Genomic DNA, 19,089 nt, shown 5'->3' on the forward strand with positions numbered 1-19,089 from the left:
TTCAGGTTCAGATCTTTTCTTTTCAGTTTCAGACTTTTGACCCGAATTTCGCGTGGGGGGCGTGGCATCAACTGAGAGGGGTGTGGAATCATGACAGACAGCTTAACAAAAAGGCTGGGGACCTTCCCCTATCACGTTGCCTTCAGGGAACGTAGGAACTAAAACAATTCAACTCAACACTTCATGTAGGCTACACCAGGTGATTGGCAGTGAAAAAACTGATGTCAGTGACAAACTTCCATTTGCACGGCGTGCAGGAATAAATCTGTTTTAATTTTCTCTGTAGGTCTAAAGCTGCTAATATGTCACTTTATATACGTTTTATATTCTTTAATACGTGGTAGGTTTGTCCAAACATCGCCTTTTTTGAAATTTAATCCGACGTTTTCGGAGATGTGAGATGTGAAAGCTGTTTTAGACAGTACTGAGGACCAACTGCAGAAGCGGGGGGATAAATTATGCCGGATTGTTCACTTCAACAGACACACTTTAATGCTTTCCACGTAGTACTGTGAATGCAGCACAGTGTCCGCTCGTAATGATGGCGTCCGGCTCTGCAGGCCGATCTGCTGGAGCAGCACACAGGTGAGACATGTTCAAAATGAGAGGTCGGTTTGGGACAACATGCAATGTTTCTGGTGTCTTAAGTGGTGAATTGGCAAAGCTGGAAGTTAAGCATAGGGCTAAAACACTCGCACTGACACCATGCATCTATTTGCGATATAAACTCAGTAGGACTCGCGATCAACAACTAGCCAGAGCCCCGTTTCCCAGAGCCTTCGTAGCGCTACGTGCGTCGTAAGTCTCCCTTAAGGTTGTCCCAACTCTGGGAAACAGCCCATAACCTTAAGGGAGACTTTAAAATACAACTTACGACGCACGTAGCGCTACAAAGGCTCTGGGAAACGGGGCCCAGAGCCATACCAGCTGCGGTTTTGTTTAGCGTTACCATAGCAACCGTTTATCGTGTTCTTGTTTATTTGCATGTCGCTAGCTTTCTTCTTTACACTCATAGTGTCACTCATACACCCACACACTCGCACACACATCCCGTGTCCCCCATTTTGATTTATTATTTGAGGGTTGTTGTTCTCTGGCTAGTTGTTGATCGCGAGTCCTACTGAGTTTATATCGCAAATAGATGCATGGTGTCAGTGCGAGTGTTTTAGCCCTATGCTTAACTTCCAGCTTTGCCAATTCACCACTTAAGACACCAGAAACATTGCATGTTGTCACAAACCGACCTCTCATTTTGAACATGTCTCGCCTGTGTGCTGCTCCAGCAGATCGGCCTGCAGAGCCGGACGCCATCATTACGAGCGGACACTGTGCTGCATTCACAGTACTACGTGGAAAGCATTAAAGTGTGTCTGTTGAAGTGAACAATCCGGCATAATTTATCCCCCCGCTTCTGCAGTTGGTCCTCAGTACTGTCTAAAACAGCTTTCACATCTCACATCTCCGAAAACGTCGGATTAAATTTCAAAAAAGGCGATGTTTGGACAAACCTACCACGTATTAAAGAATATAAAACGTATATAAAGTGACATATTAGCAGCTTTAGACTTACAGAGAAAATTAAAACAGATTTATTCCTGCACGCCGTGCAAATGGAAGTTTGTCACTGACATCAGTTTTTTCACTGCCAATCACCTGGTGTAGCCTACATGAAGTGTTGAGTTGAATTGTTTTAGTTCCTACGTTCCCTGAAGGCAACGTGATAGGGGAAGGTCCCCAGCCTTTTTGTTAAGCTGTCTGTCATGATTCCACACCCCTCTCAGTTGATGCCACGCCCCCCACGCGAAATTCGGGTCAAAAGTCTGAAACTGAAAAGAAAAGATCTGAACCTGAAAAATAAAGATCTGAAACTGAAAAAAATTTTTTTGAAACTGTAAAAAATAAGATTTGAATCTGAAAAAAATAAGATCTCAAACATCAAAACATATGAAAGTGAAAAATGAAAATTAATAATTTATTCAAAAGAATTACCAGAGTGAATCATAATTATATTTAACCTGAAAAAAATTTTTGTGCACTTATTTTTTATTTTGAATACGCTAATGTATTTTTCAAAATTCAAGATCAAAACTTGAATTTTCAGTTTCAAATTTTATTTTTTCAAGTTCAAAACTTTTGACCCCAATATAGCTCCATACAGCTCGCGTTGTCCGCCCACCGACGACATGGCTCGTGATGCAGCGCTCTCCACACACACTCTCATACACAAGGAGCCTCTGCATTCCGTTCAACCCGGGCTCTGATTGGTCTATTAACACGCCCGTCATATTTTCCCGACCTGAACTCGTGTCTGATTGGCCAGAGGGGCACCTACGGCGGTAGCACAAACGCCATTGGTTAAAAAACTAGGTTAGTGGTCCGACAGGCATGACGGTGAAGAGAAACTGGGTCACCGATCGAAAATCGTTTATGTCACAGTTCTGTGGGTTGCTATTACATATTAGCAGCGGCTTTCAATGGATAGGCAAACCTCACTGGACCTACTGTAAGTATGCGATGAAAACAAGTCTACGGGTTGTCGATGTTGCATGTTGTCGCTTGATTTCAATCCATGATGGATATCGTCGATGTTTTCCCAGCCCTGTGGTCATGTCAGTGTGGTTTTTAGAGCAGGAGGAGGGACGTTAGCTCGCTGGCCAAGTCTTGACAGTTAGCATTTCTTAGCTAGCAGCTGTATGCTAATATTAGTCAACGGGATGAAATGCTGTTATGGGGAAAAATAAAAGGGGAGAAAACTGTCCCCGATGTGCTAGGCTAGCTTTAAGTGTAGACTGTATTTACCGGGGCTGTAAGGAAGCTCGTGCACAGGTAAGTGCCGGCGTGTGAGATTGTTAAATGTTAACTAAACGTGACCTGAGTGCGAGCGACTAAGTGAACAATGCTATCCAATGCTAGCACGCTAGCATAGATGTAAACAGGCCTCGGTGGGTATCTGGCACACGGTTTCTTCGACAGCTCCCATCCTGCTGTGCTAACTTCAAAGCGTACCTCACACGTCTCTTCACATAGCACAGAAACCACCCAGACCTTAGCGTTAGCTGGCTGGAGGCAGCAGGCTAATATTTGGTTATGAAATATCGTGACACTGTTGGCATTGGCAGTGGAAATAGGCGACCGCTCGGTTTCTGCGGTATCCGCAGTGGTTGCTAAAAGATGATCATGATATTGGGCTTTGGGATTTGGTTTCATTGTACACCAGCTTCAATCAGTACCTTTTGTTGTATGGTTTTCAGCAGGGGATCCCATACTTGGGCTCATGGACCAACGGGGTTTCATGAGGAGGGTTCCAATAGGATGATGAATAGTTGCTTTTTTACTGTTATTTAATCTTCTGAGTCATACTCACCAGCATGTGTCCACGCTGACTGGATTTTTTTAGGACATAGTCTTTTCCAGTAGGGCTGGGTAATATATTGATATGATATTGATACTGTGACATGAGATTTTAGATTGTGTTATATCATGATGTGGCTTAAGTGTTGCTTTAAAAGCTGCATTACAATAAAATGATGTATTTTTCTGAACTTACAGACAGTTCTGGCTGTTCAGTTATTAAGTCATTATATCCACATTACTAATGATTATTTGTCAGAAGTCTCATTGTGTTAATATTTTGTAGGGCTGCAACTAATAATTTTCATTGTTGACTAATAGGTTGATAATTTTCTCGATTAATTGGTTAGTTGTTTGCCTAAAAATGTCTTATAATGTTGATCAGTGTCTCCCAAAGTTCAAGGTGATGTCTTCAAATATCTTGTTTTGCCAACTGAAAAGATATTCAGTTTACTGTCAGAGAGGACTAACGAAACCATAAAGTATTCACATTTAAGAAGCTGAAATAAGAAAATTACTCAAACCAATTTATCAGTCATCAAAGTAGTTGACAATTAATGTAGTATACTATTAATAATTGATTAGTTGTTGCAGCTCTCATATTTTGTAAAAGCATAAGTTGTCATCCCATGTCACGAATCACTATTGAAATATTTGGTCATCAGTATCATAATATATGATTTTGTCCATATCCCCCAGCCCTACTGTCAATGTTTCACTATCATATATGATGTTTATATTTAATAATAATGATGCATTAATGTGATGTTGCTTTTTATTGTTGTAGATGTTTAAGGCAGAGCCAGTTTAAACTTCTCCATATGCTGTTTGGTAGTTTAATCCACAGCAATGCCTAATTTTCAAAAATATCATCATAGGTTTGCATTATTTGAGAATTTATAGTATATTATTTTAGAGAAAATGTGTACATTGTGTATTGTGGAATAGCCTGGAAATACCCAGACATTATATATAAGCCGTTTTGCCATTCTGAGGGTCTGTGGTCTGTTGTGGATCCATTTTGGGATCCTTGATGTGAAAAAGTCTGGCAATGGTTGATTAATAGTCTGCAGTGTCTTTTTATGTTTATTTTAAGAGATTTTAAATGCCTTTTATCCTGGCTGGGTTGTTCAACGTGCAGCTTGTGTTTTTGAAAATTGTGTTTTCTCATTTCTGTGAAAATCTGTCTCATAAGTCCGCCTCAACAACAGCGTTATCACTAGTTTATGTATTAACCTTCTCGTGACAGGAAAGACATCCGCTGTGAACTTCAGACTTGGATTGAGAAGTGTTGTTATTTTTACTCATAGACAGGTAACAACCTACATTATTGCTTATCACTATATCGATGTTGCCACGAAGGCATTTTGATAACAGAAGTTTGTTGTGATGACTCAGCAGGGCTGCAGTTAACTATCCTGGTGATGAAGACGAAATGACAGCCCACTCAGTCTGTAACAAAAGCCACATGTCCACGAATAAAAGATAGTTCAAAGGTTAGTGAGATGTAAACATTTAAGAGGAAGCATTAGGAAATCGGATGAATGTAAAGGATGAATTTCAGTCCTTTTGTTAAGACTATGAAATTAATGTCTCCTCCCATTCTGTCCACCTGTAGACACATCTGTAGGCCCCCTTGTCAGTATGGCTGCTGGAACAATGTTAGCGCTGCCCCTTGTTAGTTTTTGGTTTGTTGGTGCAAAAGTTAGCTTTTGAGCTCTGTACTATAACTCTCATGCATCCTGCTGCAAATGTTTGCCTATATTTCTCCCATCCGAAATGGCAAAAAATATAATCTAAAAGTGTTACTGACTTTTGTTAAAATATATTAGGCTTGTGTTATAATGTATAGAATAATGCAGTTGAATAACATGTTCTCTGAAATACTGTATCCCTCTGTCCCCTAAATACTATACCATAACCAAATTTACTTTTCTGTTTCATTAGTATAACTAATAAAAATCCTATCTGAAACTTTGGTTGTAATGTGCATGACATAATACTTATGCATGACATGACTTTGCCTGGTTTTGATACAAAACTAGATGTCAGCTGTCGGCTGCCCTGCTCTCTAAATATTGCTTTCAGCCATTAAAAAACATTGGTCAACCACTAATACTGAGATATATATTCAAAATAGTGTGATATTTGATGCTTGCTGTCTGTATCGCTCAGTCAATGTGGATGCAAATTTTTGACAGTTTTCGTCAGAGGCTGTCGGCCATGTCAGTGGTTAGGCTAATGGTTGATTTATTATCAAAATACAAAACGCATATTTACTTTTAGACAAAAGCTTTCTTCAAATGGTCAGAATGTGGTATTTCTTGAGAAAAATAAAACAAGTAAATTAGGTCCTTGAATCTTACACTATATTTATATAAAGGGATTGAATGATTAGACCTTAATCTGGACAAGATGACGTAGGCAAAGCTGTGCTGGGATATTTGTGAGGTAACCAAAGTTAATATGCTGCCATGAAACCAGATTTAGCAAGGCAAAATTAACTTGCAGGGTGGATAAGAAGTGGCACTGGCAGGGTTGTATGAATTTCTGCAGGAGCTAGCGTGGCTACCTGGCTAAATCCAGCTTCAAGCAGCAAGTTTAAAATTCACAGGTTCAGACTGGATCAACTCATGATAGTAAGAGGATATGCCTGACTTCCTCCCTCCATGAAATGAATGGGAAACATATTTTAGAGTGACTGCACCTTTGGAATAATGATCTTCAACAGGAGAGTCAGAGACATATCAGTTAAACCCAGTTTTTACATGTACACAGTCCTGAGTCCTGAGAGGAAGTCTAATCAAGCAAAATAAGTGAAAACACACATGGCGGTGTATCATGGATTGAATGATTAAACATAATTTTCCACGAATTACTATGGGACATAAATTACAGTAGAGCATGAATTACTGGAGGACATAAATTATTAGAGGCTAACATTGGAGGGTCAAAACTTTGTTCTGGAAAGATCTGATTCATATATATGCCTTTCTGAAACTGAAAAATGAAATGCTGCTGTCCTGGTCTTGGCTGCCCTGATCTTGTGAAAATGGTCTTAAAGCTAAAGTTTGATATTTTGGGAAACTTGTTTATTCACTTTCCTGCTGAGAGAATCTCCAGTGTCTTCCTGGAGGCTCCACTGACCTAGGAAGTGGTCTTGGCAGAGAAATAGTTTGGCACATAACCTACTGTAAAATGGCAAATTATCAGTTTAACACTTCTGTTTTGTGTGTGTGTGTTTTTTTAAACAAATAAAACAAACAAGATACAACATATTAATTATTTAGCTTAGGTGCTGTAAGGTGGATTTTATTGCCTTTGGTAAGAGCTAGTTTTGGCCTGGTTTACAGGGGTATACCCTGTTTCTCTTTGTGCTAAGCTAAGTTAGTTAGCTGCTGGTGGTAGCTTTGTATTTACCGTGTACAGACATGATGTGGTATTAATCCTTTTCCAAAAATGTCCCAAAATGTTTGACTATTTAGTCACTGATCCAACATTTTAACAGGTATTTAAGAATGTGGTTATAGCATGGTCACAGGTGAGTTGTATGTTCTCTGTAACTTGTGATAAAAACTATGGCGGGTCAGAAAAAAGCAGTGCCTGTGGTGAGCTTCGTAGATGTAGAACTACAGGCAAAAGAGAAACCATTTGGAAAGTTAGCAAAAATCCAACCACTGAAATCATCCATATGGGTGTAACTTTGTTGATCATAGTTAAAATTATTCCTCCTTGTTCAAATGCTTAATGGTCAATAATAAGACATAATCAGTTATCAAAATAGTCATCATCTTCAGATACAACAAACAAGTATCATTTAACTTGGTAATTATTTTTACTTTGTGTAAAGATGAATCTGCTCTCATAGAAGCCTTACAGTATCATCAACATACCAGAAGGTCCAAAGCCAAATCAAAATCATCTCTCCTTCTGCGCTTGTAGTGCTTAGTTGTTTTAGTCTTCGAGGAAGGAGAGCAGTGCAGATACCACTAATGTATTCAGTTCAGGCATTAAAAACACTCATCATAAAAGGTTCATCCAGTTTAAAATGTCCTCCAGGAGGTCTGAACGACATTGGCATTAATGAATAATCATAACCGATGAGCCGTGCCAAATCAAACAAGTCTGGATATTGATATGATGTGTAATAGCTGATAAGAGGTGGCTGTAGCCACCGTTACTGGCCTTGTGCTTTGGTTGGACAGATCAAACACATCCTGAGGCCCCATAGTCACAGATGTGTTGCTTAGGAAAAACTATTAGAAGAAACACTTTGGAAGTTCAAGTGACCTTGCATGTTCAGAGCACTCCAACCAAGTTCAGCCTGATGAGGCGTCTAATCAGGAAGATCAAAGCTGCAGTAGGCACCAAACCAAAAAAACAGTTGATTGTTGAGTCCCGTCTCCTGGATGAGATGCTAATGATTTGGATAGGAGGCTCTCCATCGTAAGCCCCTCCTGTCAGATGAGCACTATGTGCGTTTCATGCGCGCACACAACAGTTTACTGAGGTAGTTGCAGTAAGCTAGCACTGGCCGGTGGGTACCAGCTGTGCGTGTGCACATTTTTTGTTTTGTTTTTTTCCCTGTTACAAGTAGTGACAGCACTGACTGTACATGTACAGTGTATTTGAGTTTGTCAGTGAATCAAAGCCACAGCTTCTCAGACACAGAGCTCCTGCTTGTGTGTTTCGTTCCCATCTGGGGGAATTAGGGATTTGCACAATTAGTTGACTACAATTAATTGTTGCTACACATGCTAGTCAGCTCCAGAAATACTAGTGGGTCAATATTTTATTCATGTACAATGCCAGTTAACTGTTGCATCTGAGATATATCTGAGATACCTGTAGCCGGGTTCGCAGTCACCACAGACAGCAGCCCTCTTGTCCAGCACAAATGCCCTGATGGACCAGATGTTGTTATCAGCAAAGTGGGACTGATGACAGCTCATAAAACCAGCAGGTACGGCAGTATTGTAATCTAGAAGTGGCAGTGTCAGAATAAATTGGTACAGCACAGACACGGACATCAGCCTGCATGCAGAGCTGCTGCTGCAACTAGCACTGCTAACGTTAGCCAAACTGTAGGGCAGGCTGGCAGCTAACATCAGCTCTAGGTGGACAATGTTGTTTACCTGCAGTCACTGTGATCCTGTTTGGTCTGGTGAAGCATTTAGTGACTTACAATATCATATAGGATAATGTGCATGTGTAATGTCTGTGCGGCACATTTCAGCTGTATTTAAAACACTTTGATTTTGCTATTGTAGAGTGTGATTAACAGCTTCAAAAATGGCTGTTACTGCACACAGTATTTTGTCAGACTGTTTAACATTGTCACTCAGTAAGTTGTGCTCAATTTTAACTGTTTTCAAAGTGTTTTCTTACTGTTAGACTAGTCAAAATTAAAATCTGCATTTAGTCAACAGGGAAATTAGTTGCCAGGAACATCCCTAGTGGGAATAGTGTCGCTGTGCTGATCAGCTCTACCTGTTAAAGGAGCACTACAGCACTGTAGAGAAGAGTCAAGTTGAGCTGTTTAACACATGTTTTACACCAAAATTGCCATAATACCTTGCACTCTGGTAAAATGTCAGGAAGGTAAGAAAAAATAGATACCACCCAAGCCTAATGTGCAGGGACAAACAGCGCTTTTAGACAGTGAGCGGTTACTGGTTCTGTGTTTTGAACAAGTGGCAGCTGGGGGGGGGGGGGGGGGTGTAACACTGTAGCAGTGGCTCCCTCGTCCTGCCAATCATACCAGCCTGTATGACACAAGCTGCTGCTTTCCACTATCTGCCTAGTATAAACTTAAGTTATTTAGATATCAGGATGTTATAAAAATGGCTGTCTTGCATTATATTGCAGAATTGCTTGCATTGCGATATCGGTTCTATGGCCAGATTATTCTTATTGAGTTCTTGTACTTTAAAGCAGATTAGGAGTTGTCTTATGTACACTGTGACTGGGTGTTGCTATAGTGAAAAATGTGACTTCTGTTGTGGGCCATCCTTTCTTGGACACGTCTTTGCTCTTGATTGAGGCTGTGACTTTGCCAGTCAAAGTTCACCAAAGTGGAACTCCACATGAAGCGAGGATGCAAATTTTGCACTTGTGGAACTGTGTCATAAATCTCTGGTTGCATTCATATTAGGCACTGCAACTGGACTGCGCAGCGGATGCACTGGGTTCTTTCATTGGGGCTGATGATCAGGGACATTATACCACATGTATTGTATAGTGTGAACTGAAATGCATCACAGAATGCACTAAAGGTGCGCTTAGTTAACCATATAGTATGTTAAGCAAATAAGAACTTCCTTATGGAGTTGTTGTCCTTGCACCTCTGCAACATTAGCATTCATTTGTAGTCATGTTTATGACCACTCTGAAGTCCAGTGGGCTGGTGCTGGGCAGGTAGCGCATAGTGTTTTTTATCAGAATTTTATCACTAAAAACAGCTGCCTTCTGCTGCTACAGCAGTGATGAGGGCAGTGAGACTGAACCAAACAGAAAAACTGTGGGCTGTAAAACCCACAACAATACGTTAATTCCTATGAGCACACCTTTTCTATTAAACAGTAATTTGACCTGATGCTAATACATAGGTTATTGATAAGTGAAAAAAAATGCATCAGGCCAATTTCATGCAGAAACAATGAGTTGGTGAATCATTAGTTTACAAGTTTAATTATTGATAAGTCAAATGAATATGTTTTTTTTATAATAATACACAGATTAAATGAATTTTGAATAATACTTACATGTAGGTGAGGTTTTCTTTAATCTGTTTTTATGACTGAGGTTCATATCCTTGGCTGATGAGCTTGGTTGTGATTGATGGAAGTGTGTGGTAAGTTTTGTTTATTGACCAGTATTGGTATTGGTATCGATAAAATATTTTCCCACGTCTCCAAAACTCCACTTTCCATCGGTGGTCAGGGTGCAGGGTTTGTGATATGTGAGATGGGACAGTTGACTTGCTGCCTTGATGTTTCCTCGGTTCACGAACAGGCTTGCTGGCCGCTTCCTAACTGTGAGTGGGTGTAGAGTGTAGAACAGGGAAAAGGAGCTGAATGGCTTGCTGACTCACTGATGAAGTAGAAGTAGGTGGTGGATGGAAATTGAGGCTGGCTGGTTTTGAGACCATAGAGACTGGCTGACCCAGTTTCCACTCCAGCACCAGTTCCTTTCAGTGTTCAATCATGACATAGTGGTTTTCCCCTTCTAGCCCAGAGCTTTGTCCCAGTAAAAGAGCTCACCGGGCCTGCCCTGACCTAGTACTCCGCTGCCTGCTACTTCAGCAGGGCTTCTTGAGCCTTGGATTTTGTTGTCAGTGCACATTAAACATTTAGGTGACCCACCAAAGTGATCTTTTTCAAAACTCTCACAGCATTCACAGTTTCAGACTTGCTTCTATTGTTTCATCATTTTTTCTCAATAAAGTTTGTTTTAGCCATTAATATTTCAGAATTCTGGTCATATAGAACAAATACTGGACATTTGTTTTAAATAGCCATGTAATAGCAGAGCTGTAGTGCAATTTTATGACTTTGGAGCACACCTATGATGTGGCTTGTTTCAGGTTATTTAAACACTGTTCCTATGGCAGCAAGTTTACTGACATTAGTCAATTATAACTGACCTCACAATCAAATATTAGACTGAATAGTTTCATCATGTTGAGAATATTTAGTGGCTGTCAGTTCACAAGTGCTCTCTCTCCCGTTGTCTCTGCTGCAACTGCAAGTCTGCATCACATTGATCAATTAGGCTAAATGTCATTGTTTACAACACAAGGTGCCCAAATGCTTACTGCCTATGGAAGCATTGGCACATGTCCTGGCACCACTACATCTTTGATGTCTAGTTCAGTTTCTTGCCCTTTCTTTATCTGGGCACATAGGTTGTGCAATCACATGTAACAAAACAAATGGTTAAATGCTAATTTAACATGTCAGAATTTGTGCCATAGGAGCTCAGTTGGTAGGGTGTGTAGCTCGTACTGATTCCAGTGCTTCTTTTTGGCTCTAGCCTGCAACCCTTTGCTGCATGCAATATCTATTTTATTATTGTTATTACTATTATTATTATTTTATTATTATTTATTTTATATACTATGTGGTCTATTTGGCCAGTTCCCATCGGACAGCTACATGTGATACTGGCCAAAAGCTGGCATGTGCTGGCTAATGTGAACTCTGGGTCAGTATTAAGAGGGCGAGATTGTGTCTTGCAGAGACTTGTATTGAGATTTTTTTTAATTGACTAGGTAGCCTTGTTTGTCTGACTAGTAAACGTATACATGCACCTGGTCACTAGACTATGGCCTCACACTGTGTACTACTACTGTTTGATTCTCATGTGTGGACAGACTAATACTCCAACCTGACACATTTTCATCTTAAATAAGCAAATATTCAAGGCAAACATGACTGTCATTCAGCCATACTGGACTGACCCATAATTCACATCAGATGCAACATTTCAGTGGAGTGTAATTTTTGCTGCAAAGTTGTCCATCTGTCCAGTTGACTGTTTGCCACCGTTTTGTTCATTCGTAACTTTGCAACCATAAATAGGCACAGCAGCTGCCAAGGTTCAGACTTGTCTACATGTTGGCATAGTAGCAGTGTGAAAAATTTTTTATATATAGTCAGCATTCAGTAGGTTGGAGGAGGGGTAGGGGGGTATCTTTTTTTCATGATATAACTAGAACTGTAACGATTTGTTACATACATAACTACATTGATAATTGATTAATTGTTTCAGTGATTTTTTTTTTTTTTAATTAAGAGTCTTTGGGTTTTAGGCTGTTGGTTTATCAGAAGAAGCAATTTGAAGACATAACTTTGGAGTGTGGGAAACTGTGATGAGCACTTTTCACAATTGTTTTGACATTTTATAGTCCAAACAATTAATTGGTTGTCCTTATTATATTTAGAATACAAACACTGTCTTGCGCTACTCTGCAATAAAAGATCAGTACCGCTCCCTCTTTCCATATTTTCTACATGGCTCATCAACTTGTGAGGATGCTGTTGGCTTGCTTGGACATGCAGCTTTAGCCTCAGCCTTTTATCATCATTTTATGTATACCGGTGTCATGAGCTTAACTAAGAGCCATTTTAAAGGGTTTAAAATGAATCAGCTGGAAACACTAAAAAGGTAGCTGGAGGTAGCGTCTTCAACCAACCTCTTGGAGCTAACATTACCTTTATTAGCTATTATATATCTACAGCTGATAAAAATTTGGCAGTTGCCATTTTAGCTGACTAAATCAAAGATCGTGTGGTATAAATGTGAATAAGAAATTACTAAAAAAAAAAACCTATATGAAAATGGAAAGCTTGACAGGTGTAGCACACAGGTTATATCTATCACTGTTGTCTGGACCAGCTCAGCTGTCAGCAGTGGTACCTGAGGTGCTGTAGGAGTTACGGGCTTCTAGTCTTTCCAGCACCCTTCAAAAAATGAGAAGAAGGCTAGAAAGAAAAAGGTGTTGGCTGAGTCTTCTAAGTTAGAGCCCCTTGAGGTCATAATGTTACTATAATTTGTTAACATATTTCTAAGATCAGGGTACATTTGCCTTCATAGCATTTATAAATGGCAATGATTGTGAGTTACTGCGAATAAGGACATTGTCAGTAAGCTTTGAAGTGTTAATACTGAAGAACATCAATCATGCAAATTCAGGTTTGCATATGAGTTTAATCAGAATAGAGAGCTGCATATTAATCGGGCTTCAGGAAATAATCCAATTAGCCCAGATTCAGTTATGACATTTCTCAGGTCAGCAGGAGTGAACAAAAGGAGTTCTTTTGTTTTTTGTGTTCCAGATTTTCCTTTTAATCTAGTTTTATGTGGTCTTGTTTATATTTTCTGATGTATTTAATTTGGTAACATTTTTGGATCTGAATGATTAGATTTTGCACCTGACTGATTTTTCTTTTCATTACTCTCCAGGTGTAGACAGATTGCACCAAGCTATTTAAGGATCTGATCATATCAGGCCAGACTGACCACATCAAAACCGGATGAAACTTGGTCAGGCTGAATCGAACCAGACTCAGACCAGATCAGGACGGAGCAGACCAGACTGATCCAGACAGTACCAGGCCCGTCCAGGAGACCTGTTCCAGTTTCCTATCCAGGTAACTCAAGCAGCCCTTTTCTCCATGTGCGGGCTGTTCCCACTCGTATTTCAGAGAGATGAATTTGAACCAAGGAAGACTGCCCACTGATTTCATGTATCAGTCTGACTCATGTGAGAACTGCCAGAGGTTGAATATATTAACAGAAAATACAGAGATTTTTGCTACTTATTCGGCCAGCCAAATTATAGGGTCATATAATGATAGCTAGCCTTTCTTGAAAATGCATTATGTCCTCTGGCACCATTGCAATCAGGTCTAAGTCTGAGAAACTGATAGGTGAGTTTTTGTGAGTATGTCCAATAAAAACTCCATCACTAAACCAAATGCATTTTTCTGCTTATAAGTGTATAGAAGAGTGAGAAGGAAATAACAAGCTGGCAGGTAGTTGGAATTGCAGACTTTGTGAGTTTGCAAAGTAATGCCCATTGGGGACTTGTAAGTACATTTCCATCTCTGTTATATGTCCATGTGTCTGTGAGTCTGACAGCCTGTGAAAGTTCATTGTTTTTAATCTTTGCTGATGGCTGGTATTTACAAATGCTTGGAAGTTGGGAGCTTAATGCTGACTCATCCATGAGGCTCTAGTAAGGCAATTCTTAATGTCAAATGAATAATGTCTTGATATTCCACCACTGTGTCAATGTCTGCTGGAATAACCAGCAGTGTTAATGAAGATATGGACAATTTAAGCTGATGTGTATTGTGCCATGAGTAATTTTACTCAGCAGACCTGTTATGTATGGATGTATGAGGTACCTATCTGTAATCAGTGTACCTGTGGACAGGGCCAGCAGCAAAACTTTTAGCCACCTAAAGAAATCTAGGCCAGTTTAAGTGTATGGTATATTTAGAATATTTTCACCACTTTATCTCGGCATCAGACAGCCTTTTCCAAAAGGAAGCTGTTGTTATATGAGCCAAATATGACTCTCGCCAAAGCCACCAGACTTCTTTGGCAAAAACAGTAATTGTACCTTGCAGAACATGGGAGTTGCCGTCTCGCTCGGTTAGTTTGTTTGTGTTTAAAACACCAAGCGTATCAATTTAGTTATGTCTGCATGCACAAGTTAAGGACAAAATGCAATGAATTACTAAATTGTCCAATTAAAGAGGAAGTTAACAACTTCTAAAAGTCACAGTGACAGTACGCTGTGACATCACTTTTGGGTGTGGTTTCAGGTGTAGCAGAGGAGTACACTTCTTGGTTGGAGATGAAACAGGCTTACCAATGGGGCTTTCCCATTGGCACATTTTGCTGCAGCGAGTCAAACTGTGCCACACTGATTTGCATTTCCATTACTAGGCCAAAGTGAGACTCGCCTCCAAGCAGGTTGCAGTGATGTCTCGCCGAATGCAGCCCACCCATGACAACTCGCCTCTCTCCCCCTCAATCAAGCGTGTGTTGTGAGATGGAGGTTGTGACTGTAAGAGAGCAAGAAGAAGTTTTCAAAACTGTTTGTGTTCAGCTCTCGGTACATTTAGTAATTTCCAGTCAAATCTCTAAGGTTTGAAGTTTAGTTTCTCCTGACTCAAACCAAGCCAACATGTGTATGAAAAGGTGTAGTAGAGGTGAAGGACAGTGGAAACACTGCTTTTCAGCCTGGTGTCAAGTTACTCTTTAAGTAAAGTAACTCAATAATTAAGCGAGGTAGCTAGGTGAAGACTCACACTCTCATTAAGTAAGATTACAGTGACTTGACTAGTTGTCATCATCTCTTGAAGTTAATCTACATAAAAGTCAGTCCGATTCAGTGAGGAAAACACCACAAGTTAATTTGCATACTTGTCTGGGTTGAAATGAGGGAATTGGAACACAACACGACACACATCACTCTGACTTAGATTTATGTGTTTCATGTAATTGATATGGTATGACCTAAATCTAAAATAATAACTGTGGCATACAGTATTTCTATACACGCAGGTACTGTGACAATAATGGCTTCCTGTTTATTCTCCCTCCATGTTTGACCTAGATGTCATACTGTTTGCTGCATGTGTCCAGGCAACTGTAACTGTGTGTCTGTGTTTTCTTTCACTGTTTTGATTTTTTTTTTTTTTAAGCCTTTGCACAGTTTTAGAATGACTCCTCTCCTCAGTCATTTGCAAATATGACGTTTTTGTGTGTTCACAGTTGAGGGCTCAAGAGTGGATGGAAGGAGATGATTTTAACACAGAGGCTGTGATGAACATCTGTGGTGAGTGTGATGTCATACTAGTCTGTCTTTAAACAGGGAAACTCCCTGTTGCAACAGCAAATGTTTTTGACTTGTCCTAAGAAAGGATATCTTCTTATTTTTGATTTCCATGTGTATTTTTTCCCCCAAAGCTTCTGTCTGCATGCTTTGAAACTCTGCTAACTGTGGATGTTTCCACAGAGAACACTTTGACCTTTAACTTTTACAGGGTTTTCTTGTCACCAAGTTCTGCAGTTAATAAAGATAATATGACTCATTCTGCACCTGCCTTGGTTATTAGTGTGCAGAGTATTTACATATTTGATGATGCACCATCAGTCAACAGCTGCCTGTATCATAATTAATACTGAAGTGCTTTCAGATCTAACTCCTTCCATGCTATTTACATTTCAATTTGTTGAAATGTGTTTTAATTGATATCCATGGAAACACTCTGTACTTCACTTTGTTTTAGAGTTTCTTTGTTTATCTGTTGACATAGGAACAAACCTCATGTGTTATGGCAGTGTAAACTAAAGTAAAGACAGCGCGATTTCCACGAATAGCCCACCAAACTATTTCTTTTATTTTCACTCCTAAATGCTTTTACCTCCATACTGTAAGAAGACAGTCCAATCAGTCACTACAAAACAGCTGTACCCCACCTATTTCTCATCTCCTTAGTCAGGAACGGTTAGGCTGAATAATCAAGGTTTTTGTCTTTGCTCTGCAGATGACCTGATGGCAGACCAAAGGATGGACATCTCGTCTACAATGACTGACTTCATGTCCCCCAGCTCCAACGACCTCATCTCCAGCTCCATCAGTACACCTGGCATGGACTACACCCGCAAGAGGAAGGGCAGCACCACCGACTACCAGTAAGAACACCAGGAAGGAGAGGGGGAAAAAAAGAGAGACAAAAATGGGCAAAAGAAGGAAGAGGAAGTAATAAAGAGCGAATGAGGATGAAAACAAAGAAAGGAAAGTGAAGGAAAGAAATCATACAAAGGCAACAAAAGAAGGAAGATAAGGTGGCATGGACAGAAAGAAAATAGGAAAGTAGGAGGACCTGGAAGGCAAGCAAGAAAGACAGAGAGGACAGCATTTCTGGTCTCAGTAACCTCATGACTGATTGTACAGAACTAATGAATGAATCACTCTTGTAATTGTTTTGACTGTGTTGGGTCTGTCACAGCCCCAAATGAAGATATGTGCACAAATACTGTGAACTTGCACTTGTAAATAATCACATTTCTCAGTACTTTGATGACAGAAACTAATTATAAAATTTTTGTTTCTTTGCAGAATTGATGGCTTTTCATTTGAGTAAGTTCAAACATGACTCGATGTTAATAGATTTAGTTGAAGTTTAATTAATCAAAATCTGATATATCAATGACCTACAATTGATTTTGCATCATGAAATATTGAACAGACTGGAAAACAAACCTAACTGAACCCAGTAAACCCTTAAATGCTTAAACCTTTCTGAGATCCTGTGGTTATTTGAATGTTCTCTGATGTTCTTGTTGAAACTAATATCACCTGTCTCTCCTCTTTTCCTTAGTGACATGGACCCAGACAAAGATAAACTGGGAAGGTAAGAGGCCTTCATTACCATGGTGACAAAGCGGGTGCTATACTCTAAAGTATTGTTGTATTTCCTGTGGTTTTATCCCATTCCCTGCTGCTCAAATGATCTTGTTTCCCTTTAACACCAGTTATTTGCTTACTTACCTCTGATATCTATCAACACAGATAGTTTTGGGGTTTAGTTTGCAGTCCTCTAATGGCTGTAAAGTAACTTTTTAACTGGAGCATTTTTTAGAAGCTCTCTCTCCTGGTTCACACACTTCCCTGTCAACAGTTTTCATTGGACCTATCTGGTCCTCAAGCGGATGAGCTAAAATTAAAAATTGTGAACTGCATTTGTAAAAGTTCAGTGTTGTATGGGTCATGGCTTTCTAATTTGGAGAGAACGATCAAGTTTTAAAAGGCTTTTTTTTCTGAGTATTTTGGCATGATAACCTTGATAATTTAGTAGTGCCGACTCTGATATTTCATTGTAGATGTTCTTTTCATGATTTAGGACTGCATCTGAGACCTACTGGGCTCTGGGACATGGAGCATCAGATGGTCCATGTGTTATCCAATGGAAAATCAAACAACTTAATTTCATTTGGAAAATTTGAACAGAGGAAAATAAAGACAGTATGGGCACATTGTGGAGAAATGTGTGCTGTATCAATTTTAAAGTGCTGATAAATTAGTAATGAGTTATATAAGTAGTGCGTTTAAGGTCAAATAAATCAAATCCCATTTCTATACACGTTTAATAGGCAAAGTATCAGACACTCCCAGGGCCTCAGGGTCAGGAGCAGTTTCAGGACCATGGACTTGATTACAAACAGGTGGCATTCGTCAAGATAACAGAAAAAAATTTTTGAAGACAATTTATTCAGTTAAGAGGGGTTTGCTGGGTGTGAACTAAAAGTCAGTTGAATACATAAAGGGCCTTTGAGCATCTTGCAAGAACATTTTTGTATTCTTCGCCTTATTTTCTTTAACTGTTTTCATACAGTGGGCTCACATGAGTACGTCACATCAGATTCAGCAAACGATCCAAACTTTGTAAATTAGAATAATAAAATGTAAGGGTATGTGTCCTGCCCCATTTGTCGGGAAGTGTTCATGAAAATGGCATCAAAAACTTTGCTTATCCTCCTTTTGGAGATCTATATATGTCTTTTTTTGTTTGTTTTGTTTTGCTTTTAAGATACAGCCTATACACCTGACATTAAAGTAATAGCCTATTTAAATTAATGAGGATATCTTTAGGCTATTAATAAAGTTACAAGTATATTATAATTTGAATTTCAGAGTCAAACAGGGTTATGTCACCATAATTATGAAGTGTAATTTATTTACTCAGACTTAAAATTGCTTCAAAGTAATGAAATATACAATCTATTAATGAAAACTTAGGTTTACATAATAGCAGACTAAAATACAAGAAAACTGATGAATGCAGCAAGTTCTCTTGAATCACTCTTGCAAACCACTAATGAACAAATCTGTTCATATGAGCGGTGCTTGCAAGAATGTTTCTGGAAAGAAAGTAACAACTCAAAATCTGGCCTAATAAAACTGCCTGCATGATTTCTAAAGTGAATTAGAAAATATGAATTAAAAAACATGTAATTTTTAACTGCGTTTATAAAGGAAACAGGAAGGGAAACATTTAATTTAAACTCAAGAATTCTCAATTCTCCAGAAGTCCTAAATGTCATTCTTCTTTTAATCTGCTTTGATCAGGAAGACCAAGAAATCTTTGAGTCTGTGTAGTGTGTGGGGGGTGGAAATTATCCTTATTGTTACACTGTGTACATCACTGTGCGTGT

At 39.3% G+C, this 19,089-nt stretch overlaps 1 protein-coding gene across 2 annotated transcripts in view; it reads left to right on the forward strand.

Annotated features, from left to right (window-relative positions):
• The first annotated feature begins 2,373 nt into the window (after positions 1-2,373).
• The window catches only part of bmal1a (basic helix-loop-helix ARNT like 1a), a 35,722-nt gene continuing 19,006 nt past the window's right edge, over positions 2,374-19,089 (forward strand). Inside the window, exons 1-6 of one of the 2 annotated variants that reach the window (XM_084733269.1) lie at positions 2,374-2,503; positions 13,318-13,505; positions 15,643-15,706; positions 16,419-16,566; positions 16,994-17,014; positions 17,256-17,288. In XM_084733269.1, coding sequence (XP_084589395.1) covers positions 15,661-15,706; positions 16,419-16,566; positions 16,994-17,014; positions 17,256-17,288 — 248 coding nt within the window. In that variant the 5' untranslated portion in view covers positions 2,374-2,503; positions 13,318-13,505; positions 15,643-15,660. Of the gene's footprint in view, positions 2,504-2,689; positions 2,827-13,317; positions 13,506-15,642; positions 15,707-16,418; positions 16,567-16,993; positions 17,015-17,255; positions 17,289-19,089 lie in introns of those variants that run through there. The other variant, XM_084733270.1, reaches the window with a different exon arrangement.

The sequence above is a fragment of the Lutjanus erythropterus genome, chromosome 13 (genome assembly GCF_056507025.1).
Source record: "Lutjanus erythropterus isolate fLutEry1 chromosome 13, fLutEry1.hap2, whole genome shotgun sequence".
Lineage (NCBI taxonomy): Eukaryota > Metazoa > Chordata > Actinopteri > Lutjaniformes > Lutjanidae > Lutjanus > Lutjanus erythropterus.